The sequence below is a fragment of the Dunckerocampus dactyliophorus genome, chromosome 4 (assembly GCF_027744805.1).
Source record: "Dunckerocampus dactyliophorus isolate RoL2022-P2 chromosome 4, RoL_Ddac_1.1, whole genome shotgun sequence".
Taxonomy (NCBI): Eukaryota; Metazoa; Chordata; class Actinopteri; order Syngnathiformes; family Syngnathidae; genus Dunckerocampus; species Dunckerocampus dactyliophorus.
In genome coordinates this window covers 29,277,631-29,288,032 of record NC_072822.1, presented here as the reverse complement: position 1 = coordinate 29,288,032, position 10,402 = coordinate 29,277,631, and the positions used below count along the sequence as shown (strand labels likewise).

The window sequence follows — 10,402 nt, the reverse complement described above, 5'->3', positions numbered from 1 at the left end:
GAATTTCACTCTACACTGTCAGAAATACAGTACCAAAAGTTGGCAAACACTTTTATACGATTTAAAAGAGAAGTTTTGGGAATTTATGCATGCTTTCAAAGAAAAGGTGTGTCTAAAATTCTGACCCAAAATATATCGTACAGTTTGTTTATTAGTTTAAATGGAGCCACATTATCATCTGACAGAAACAGACTCCGTGGAGTTTAGGGTGGGGTGTCACTGAGCAGAGGGGCACTGGGATTTAAACACAGGGGGACAGCGCTGGGGGCATGTGATTGGCTAACAAGTTAGTGAGTTGGCCATGCTCCATTCAAGAGAGATTCAAGATTCAAGAGAGTTTTATTGTCATGTGCATAGTAAAACAGCAGTTATACCATGCAACGGATAAGGTGTATAGACCATGCGTGACAGATCTGTCGGCTTGTGAAATATTCCATGTATTGATCCAAAAAATGTAATAGCTCTGTCACTGTACAAATACTTCTGGCTCTGACTGTACATGTTACCACCCACCCACCTTTCTAAATATAAAACAAATGACTGCATTTGGCATTTGGGGACCATCAATTTATCCTTCCTGACAACATGGAGCATTCAGTTGAAGCTCATATTGAAATACTTAAATTTGCTGGCAATATCAAACTTCCATCCATCCATCCATCTTCTACCGCTTATCCAAGATCGGGTCGCGGGGGCAGCAGCCGAAGCAGGGAGGCCCAGATTTTCCTCTCCCCGGCCACTTCGTCCAGCTCCTCCCAGCGGATCCCGAGGAGTTCCCAGGCCATTTGGGAAACACAGTCTCTCCAACGTGTCCTGGGTCTTCCCCAAGGCCTTCTACCGGTTGGACTTGCCCTGAACACCTCCCCAGGGAGGCGTCCGGGAGGCATCCTGACCAGATGCCCAAGCCACCTCATCTGGCTCCTCTCAATGCGGAAGAGTAGCGGTTCTACTTCGACTCTCTCCCAGATGACAGTGCTTCTCACCTTATCTCTGAGGGAGAGCCAACATCAAACTTAGTTTTCTTATACAGTACAGTATATAATATTTTGTAAAAATTGTTTGCTCTGATTTCTTATTTTCTTGCATGTTTGTCACGCTTTTTAAGGTCAAGCCTCAGCATCTCAGTGAGATTCAGGTCAGGATTTGACTAGGCCAGTCCAGTGTCTTTATTTTGTTTTTGTTCAGCCATTCAGAGGTGGACTTGCTGGTGTGTTTTGGATCATTGTCCTGCTGCAGAACCCAAGTTGGTTTCAGCTTGAGGTCACGATCAGTTGGCGGACATTCTCCTTCAGGATTTTTTGGTAGACAGAAGAATTCATGGTTCCATTTATCACAGCAAGTCTTCTAGGTCCCTGAGCAGCAAAACAGTCCCAGGCCATCACACTACCACCACCACATTTTACTGTTGGTATGATGTTGTTTTTCTGAAATGCGGTGTTACTTTTACGCCAGATGTAATGGGACACACACATTCCAGAAAGTTAAACTTTTATCTTGTCAGACCAAAGAGTATTTTCCAAAAGGTCTTGGGGATCATCAAGATGTTTTCTGAAAAAATTTAGATGAGCCTTAATGTTCTTTTTGTTCAGCATTGGTTTTCGTGTTTTGTCTTTTTGTCATGAACACTGACCTTAACTGAGGCAAGTGAGGCCTTGAATGAGTCATCACTGACTCTTGGGGTCATTTTGGTTGGCCGGCCACTCCTTGGAACGTTCACCACCGTTCCATGTTTTCGCCATTTGTGGATAATGGCTCTCACTGTGGTTTGCTGGAATCCCAGAGCTTTAGAAATGGTTTTATACAGGGGGGGAGCAATCACCTTTTCACACAGGGCCATGTAGGTTTGGATTTATTTTCTCCCTTAATAATAAAAAGTTTCATTTAAAACCTGTATTTTGTGTTCAGTTGTGCTGTCATTGACTCATATTTTCATTTGTTTGATGATCGGAAACATTTATGTGTGACAAGCAAAAAAAAAACTTCACTCTATCACTGTTTTCAAAATGATATTAATGAATAAATGATTCTGTTTTGTGGTTGACTACATCCCATTTTTAATGAAAAAATATGCATATTTTGGCAATGTTTACGTGTTTTTTAAAGATGAAGATAAAATACAAATATAAGGCATTCAGAAGCTGCATTGAAAGATGTTGTGATGATATGTTGTACTCTACACTGGCCACTAGGTCAGTAATGTTACTGTAATGTTGGGTGAGACACACAAGCACCAGACTTGATGGCCAGCACAACAGGCTTTTATTGCAGGTTTGAATGATCCCACAAAAGGAACAATAATTCCTAACATGGGCTACTGTTGCGGCCGTAACTCACACCAAGCTAAAACTAAACTGTGAACCCCCAACGTCACTTCCTGTCCACTCAGCTCCCCTAGCACCGGAACACATTTACAGCAACACACACAAGCACAAGTCTTAAATATCTTATTTTCTTTTATTATGTCCACTAAATTGTGTAATACGAGCATAAAGGTAACTATAGGGGTGAAATTTCATGTCTAGAGGGCTCTAATAATCTTAAAAAACGGTTGTAAACAGGTTTTCTATGCTCTAACTACAAAATTATTCCATTTATAAATAAGGAATCCTACTTTGCGGAAATTCACTTATCATTGGAAGCAATTAACCGACATATATGACGGATTATTGTACCTGGGAAGTGAGAGATACGCTCAGAGGATGCTCATGATGGATGATTCTATTCTATTATTTTCCAGTATTATTGATGTAGAAATTGAAGAATACAATTTGAGAGACGGGAAAAGTAGAATATGTTGAGTGTTGATTAAGAAATTGTTCCCATAAAAGAATACCAGCCTTATTACACTTTATGTTGTGGGCTTTTAGCTTGAAAGTATCTCCAAGTTGTATCAGAATAAAGGCTTTAGTTTCTGCCACGGTGAGGACGTGATGAGTACATGATGATGAACAAGCAAATCAAGTTGAATCGTGTTAAGCAACAGGAGAGCCTTTGTGTTGAAGTGAGGCGCTGGGCCTGAGGTAACATAGGTCATGTGAATTGTCAGTGTTCATCATTCCAGCTGGTATGGACACCATTGTTTCATGACAACAGCATGTCAACATTCGTGACGGAGTTCATGAATGGCCGCACCGTTAGTGTTATGCTCATCAAGTTTAAATTCTTTCCTCACGGTAATGAATGGGTTCCATCAACAGTGTGTGGAAGGAAGACAGCAATGTGGCGTTTAACCCCGGTACAGGGGGCATTTGTGTTGCTATGGTAACTGCTGTGTGATGCTTGTATCAATATACACCTGACACATCCACGTAACCGCAAGAACGTCAGATCAAAGCTCAACCAAACCAATTTAAAAAAATCAGAAGACATTTAAACCACAAATAGCCTCATCGAAACAGTTGTCGTTTTTGAAACAGTTTGTATTTTTGAAATTATATTTGGATAACTATCACTTGGAATACACTAATCCCTCCTTTATTGCGCTTAATTGGTTCCAGACCCGAATTTCTGCGAAGTAGGATTCATTATTTATAAATGGAATATTTTCATAGTTAAAGCATAGAAAACCTGTTTACCACTTTCTAATACGTTTTTTAACATTGTCGAAGCCCTCTGGGCATGAAATAACGCCACTATAGTCACCTTTACATTCCTATATACAAAGCGGGGGTAGGATTAAATCAACTCTGCTTCTTCCTACTCCTTTTCGGACATGTGGACTGTCACATTTTTCGTGAATTGTAACATGAAGCATTCAATGTAAACTGTATGCATGTTTGAAATAAATTAAACGATAACCATTAACCATTTATTGTAGATAAAGTAACGATGTAACGATGAAAACACCAAAAAAAAACAACCCAAAGTAACATATGAGGACCGCCAATCGCTATCCAAAGCTGGCTGTCGGAAATGTGTTGAAAATGCCCAAAGTTCTTGAAGAAGGGTGACCGGAGGGTGTGTTCCAACTATAGGGGGAACACACTCTCCGGTTTAGGGGGCAATCACTTTTCATAAGGGTCATGTAGGTTTTGATTTTTTTTCTCCCTTAATAATGAAGAGTTTCATTTAAAAACAGCGTTTTGTGTTCAGTTGTGTTGTCATTGACTAATATTTACATTTGTTTGATGATCTGAAACATTTACATGTGACAAATGTAACCCGCCCTGTTTCGCACCGCCCGCACCAGGTCTCGAACACAGGTCCTTCGCAATGGGAGGAGAGAGAGCTGACCACACGGCCAAAAGCCCAGACTGTCGACCGCGGGTTCAGCGCAGCTCTTAAGGCAGAGGGAGTGAGGTTTACCAACGTGCACTCGCACAGCCTCACAGGCTGGCACCCGTTACACAAACATGCAAAACAAATAAGAAATCAGGAAGGGGGTAAACACACTTTTTCACACCACTGTAATTTAAATATATTTATTTTGGGTATCCCTCTTTTGAGCACAATGAATACAGAGTTTTAGAGGTTAAATAGTGTGCTGATTTTCATAAATGAGGCCACATGGATGGAGTCACCACACCCTGTACCATTCAGCTCTTGGCTTGTTTTGCGCCTCTCTCCTGAGTTGCATGGAATGGGAGTTCCACTTTGGGATCTTCAAATCCTCTGCCAAGAAATCACAGAGCCATGCCTTTAATACCCGACTGCAAGGGCTCCTGCAGTGCAGTTTGGAACCAAGATCAAGATGAGCTTCATGTGAGCTCTGCTACAGTGGATCACCGCATTCTGGGAAGCCCGCGTGCACACTTCCGTAACAGGAAGTTACGCTGCATGCCTTGCAGGTTATAAATTACAATGAAATAATATTGTTTTGCATCTATATTAATGTCCACCCATCCATTTTTTTTCCATTTATCTGAGGTTGGGTCACGGGGGCAGCAGTCTAAGACAAGAAGTCCAAACTTCCCGACTACTTCGTCCAGTTGCTCCCGGAGAATGCAGAGCATTCCCAGGCCAGTTGAGAGACATAGTTTCTGTAAGATGTCCTGGGTCTTCCTCGAAGCCTCCTGCCGGGTGGATGTGCCCTGAACACCTCCCCAGGTAGGCGTCCAGGAGGCATTCTGACCAGATGCCTGAGTCACCTGATCTGGCTCTGCTCAATGCTCTACTCCAAATTTCTCTGGGATGACAGAGCTTTTACTGGAGAGCTAAGCGACCCTACGGAGAAAACTCATTTCAGCCACTTGTACCTGTGATCTTGTCCTTTCGGTCACTACCCAAAACTCATGACCATACAGTAGGTGATGGTAGGAACGTAGATGGATTTCGGCTCAGCTCCGTCTTCACCACGACGGACTGATGCCGAGTCCACATCACTGCGGACGTCGCACCAATAAACCTGTTGATACATACCCATACTGCCGGAGTACCCCCCTCTGTTAGTGTGTCAGCGTTTATTTCAATAACAGCATGGTCCGTGTGTCCCACGCGTTACCTGTTATTTTTGGTTGCACCGTAAGTGAGGGAGGCGTTTTTATTGGTTTGTGTTGTGTGAGTAAGGGTGTAAATGTCAAGTTCATTCATTGCGAGGATGAGACGTCATTTGTTGCAAACTTTATTAAAATGATTTCTGAGTAAATTCTGAAAAGGTAGCAAAACAACATTGCTGGCAGCCTTAGCGGTCCAGTGTGTAACATTCAGGATGTATCTGAGTGACAGTGGAAAAACTCTTCTTTGTCCCTGATCCTGCAGGTCACGGTATGTTCTTTTGAGGGAGTAGAACGGGAATGAGTCGATGGTAACACTGTCCATCCTACACACTGATCCTTTAAGGCTTACACAGTCAAAAATTAAATATTCCGCCAAGTCAGCTTGTGTATATACAGTATAATGCCATAAATGCTGTCATACTAAATGTTCAAGAAAAGAATAGTAATCGTCATATGAATTCAGGTTATAGAAAACAAATATAAACAAAAAACATACCTGTACAGATTTTTCTTTGTTTTTTTCATTTTAGTTAATATTTTATTGAACACATTCATCAAAGCACATCGAGTGAAAAAAGACAAAAAGGAATGATGACGTAACACAATGATGAACAAACCGCTCGGTGATGGGTTGGACTTCATGGGAAGATTACTTCGTCAAACATTTCTCCGACGTATGGCAAATTTGAAGGCATAATCTTATTGGTTGAGTTCAATTGCAGGGTTTCGACCCAAAGCATTTTAGCTGTGTGAAATGTTGGCGCCCGTTTCAAAGGGAGATTAACAACACAGCTGCAATTCCGCAACATTGCTACTAGAGTGGCTAGTAGGCCTGACCAACAGCAAGAAATGGAATTCCTCTAAATAGATTCTGGCTACACCTCATCTGGAAAGTGACCTGAACTGACCGCTGTCCCCACATTACTGCTTTTCATCATGAAGCCATGAAATCGCTTGGTGACACGTGTCATCCACACTTCAAATATGTTCAAATGTGTCCTGTGCAGCTTTGTGCTTGACTTGAACTCATCAAGTCCCTAAGTGATGTGCAGGAAGCATTTTGGAGTGGTTGTCATGTGACGGTCATGAAATGTGTCAAGATGAGTTCTTTTCAAATAAAAAATACATTTACAATGTAACATATACTGCATGTAATATGACACATCTTTGATATTAGTAGCATTTCACAAAAAACATCAGAAATGTAGTCTACATACAGTAATCCCTCCTTTATCGCAGTTAACTGGTTCCAGACCCGACCATGATAAGTGAATTTAAGCCATAAATGGAATATTTTTGTAGTTCGAGCATAGCAAAACTGTTTACAACCTTCTAAATGCTTTTTGTAACATTATTAGAGCCCTCTAGACATTAAATTGCAACCCTATAGTCACCTTTACGCTCATATTACCCCATATAATAGACGTAATAAGACAAAATAAGACATAAAACATAATTAAGACATGTGCTCGTATGTGTTGCTGTAAATGTGTTCCGGTGCTAGGAGAGCTGGTGGCCGGACAGGAAGCTTGGCTTGGTGTAGCCCGTGTTAGGGATTACTGTGCCTGTTGTGAGATCACTGAAACCTGCAATAAAAGCCTGGTCTGGTGCTTGTGTGTCTCACCCAACATTACAGTAAAATTACTGACACCTACTGACCAGTGTAGAATACTACATATCATCACAATGTCTTTGAATGCATCTTCTGAATGCCTTATAATTGTACTTTACTTCATTTAGACATTTTCTTATTGGAAAGGCAAAAAAACCCATAAAATGTGCTGAAATATGCATATTTTTGGACTAATAAAAGGTGGTGTTCAAACAAAACATGATTTATGATTGCATGATTTATTATATTTTTGACAAACGGTGATGGAGTGAAGCCGCATAATTGTAAACATGATGCTCGACACTTTTTTTGTTTGCCTAAAATGTTTGCCCTGTGTTTTGATTATAATCATGATCAACAAATTGAAGGTAAAATCACTCAATCATTCAACGGTCTTGAAATGTTGCAAATAAAACGTATCGGTATCGGCACTAACCTTGGATTGGTTCAAAGATTTGGCCCACCCCTAGTTTTTACTTGGTTGTTTTCATGTAAATGTACCGTGCATGCATAGTGTTGTGTTCAAGGAGAAACAGCTGGGTTTTCTTTTAGCTCATGTTTGTGAAGGTCTTTCCTAAATGAGTCGTAGCTTGGGTTCGTCCTGCTTCTTAGCTTCTCACTCTCCACCCTCCTCTGGACCGCTTGTCAGACCACAGAAACTGCTGAAACGGCCTTTAGTGGTTGATTTATAAAATCCAAGCCTGGAATTCCCTTCAAGTAGCTCATGTCACAACGCTTATGTTGCTGTTATATTTATTACCTGTCCTTTATGCATGCAAACAGTGTGCCAGCCTGCTGACATTTCATGAATGAAGATTTATCAACATGAACTCCACCTATCAACCAGTAAGATTATGTCCATGAATAATGAGTACTGGTACTGAGAGTTATGGCACATTCCTAGTGTTTTCAGGTCAAACAAGTCGTAAAACAGTCAGCACCTTGGGTCCATACCAGCAGGACTACTGTGAGCTTGTTGGAGCTCTTCTCACTGGTCAACAAAGTTGAGTCGATAGGTGACCTGATGGCCATTGTCCCAAGCATACAAAAGCTTCTCCTTGGGGTTGTAATCAAGCTGTGTGATGAAAGAGTACTCATTGGTGAAGGCCAGGCGTGGGACGGCTTCTGTGTTTGTGTGCGTGTCGTAAGCATAGTGGACCTCGCCTTCCTTCTGGTTGTACACATTGACGGCATACAAGACACCGCAGATGATGAAGCAGTTGCCATAAGAGTTCCTCTTGAGACCTGTCCTCCAGGTGGTTTCCTTTTTCAAGGACAGGTCTCCGGGATCCAATTTACTGATGACGATCACTTCCTGCTGGTGATAGTCGTAGTCGACTGAGGGATAGATCACCCACAGTCCAGTTTCATCCACTGCAAAGTCCATGTCAGAGTGACCCCTCCACTTCCACGGGGTGGTGTCCTCATACACCACATCATGTAACAGTGTCCAGGCTGCCACATATCGCATCTTCAGATCGTACTTGATTATGTTCTTGGTGAAGGCTCGGTTGTAGTAGAAGGCTCCGTTATAAACCACATGACCTGTGCCAATCCAGTTGTAAGGGAGTTTGAAAAGGTTGCTCCATCGGCCTAGGATAGGGCAACATGTTAGAATGGGTGAACACTTCATGCACGAAATGCAAGATTTCAAAATCACACTCAAGTTATGGATTATGGATGCGTCTCATACGTGTTTCAAACTATTTCACAAACTTGGAGGCAGCTTTCACACCTCTCTGGGCCCAATCAGTTCATCATACCTTTCAACAGCTGCAAAGTAAGGGAAATGTTTTGGAAAATGAGGGAAAACAAGGAAAATTCTGGTCTTTCCTCACAATTCCCACCAGCAGGGTAGGGCGGGGGTGCGGTGTGTGGAAGAATACAGTATGTGCCTCACGCGCAGCTACACTCAGGAGGGATAACTGAGTGCTGAGAAGCATTCAAAAAAAATTCCCACATTTACTGTCATTTCACATTTTCTGTTTCCCCTTCTGGTGGAAAAAATCATTTTACATTTTCCATTACGGTAACATTCTGGCCGCACGGTGATCTAGTGGTTAGCATGCTGGCCACACAGTCACAGTCTGGAGATCGGGAAGGGTTCGATTCTCCCTTGCATGTGAGGTTCATTGGGGTTCACTCTAAATTGTCCATAGGTATGAATGTGAGTGTGAATGGTTGTTTGTCTTTATGTGCCCTGCCATTGGCTGGCGACCAGTCCAGGGTGTACCCCGCCTGTCGCCCGAAGTCAGCTGGGATAGACTCCAGCATCCCCGCAACCCTAATGAGGCATAGATAGAAAAAATCCAAAATGGATGGATGCAACATTCTTCTTACTCTACAGGGTGACATGACTCAGGTTTTAGAGTGGGTGTTTTCCCACCCGCCAGTCTGGCTCTTCTCTTCTTCTCAAAAGAAAAGGAAAGCCATCACCATGGAATTGAAAATGAATAGCAGAAAAGGTTTCAAGAAAGGGGAAACTGCCATCAATATTGCCATCAATAAACCAGGAAAGAAGGGGAAAATACTGGAGTTTTGGGGAAAAAAGTATGCGGTTCATGGGTTTGTAAATATGAGCGTTTGGTTTGTTAAACACTTAAACCAACTGGGCCGTAACAAACCAAAATTGCTCTTTTTATTTTTAAGGTAAAGCAAGGTCATGAAGGTTTGATGTGCGAACTGTAGAGACAAACGGCACTGTTAATAAAAAATAACAATTGACACCAGGCTACACCATACAATACAATAGCTGAGACGCCCATACCTTTTCACGTGGCTCCTGTATGACTATGAGATTATCTATCATTATGTTGTTTAGGGTACTTGTTTTGCCAGTTGAATCATATGAAGGTCGCAGCTCATTGGCAGTACAACCAAACCACACCAGAGTTTGGTTGGGAATCACTGGACAGTAAATTTGGTTTGGTTTGGCACTGTTTTCTTTCGCTTATAAGCACATTACAACACCCCTGGTCTGCCGGAGCAGGAGAGATTGGTGCTGCCATCTTACCGACTTTGTCAAGTAATCAGACCCTTTAGATAGCACTGTGTAGTCAGAAGAAGAACACGGTGGAACAAGAGTGACTTAACCAGGTTCCACTGCATCATATTTAGATTTTTTGATAGGAAAATTACCTGCTGGCAGTTTTTATGCTTCATTTTTAAACTCAAGCTGTTTACACTAAACGTCTGACACTGTTTACACTTTTATGTAACGGTAGTATCATGTGACACTGCCGGAGTTTGTTTCCCACCATACCTCTGCTGACATTTTTGAATCACATCCTATCTTTCAGCATCAGGAAGTTGCACCTAGCTAATAACAATAGAAAAAATAGTGCAGTAGAAGACC

General features: G+C 41.9%; 1 protein-coding gene across 1 annotated transcript in view; it reads right to left on the bottom strand.

The window, feature by feature from the left end:
* Nucleotides 1–5,558: 5,558 nt before the first annotated feature.
* Nucleotides 5,559–10,402, bottom strand: part of olfml2a (olfactomedin-like 2A) — a 40,453-nt gene continuing 35,609 nt past the window's right edge. The window contains exon 8 of the mRNA XM_054774599.1: nt 5,559–8,640. Coding sequence (XP_054630574.1) covers nt 8,036–8,640 — 605 coding nt within the window. The 3' untranslated portion in view covers nt 5,559–8,035. The remainder of the gene's footprint in view (nt 8,641–10,402) is intronic.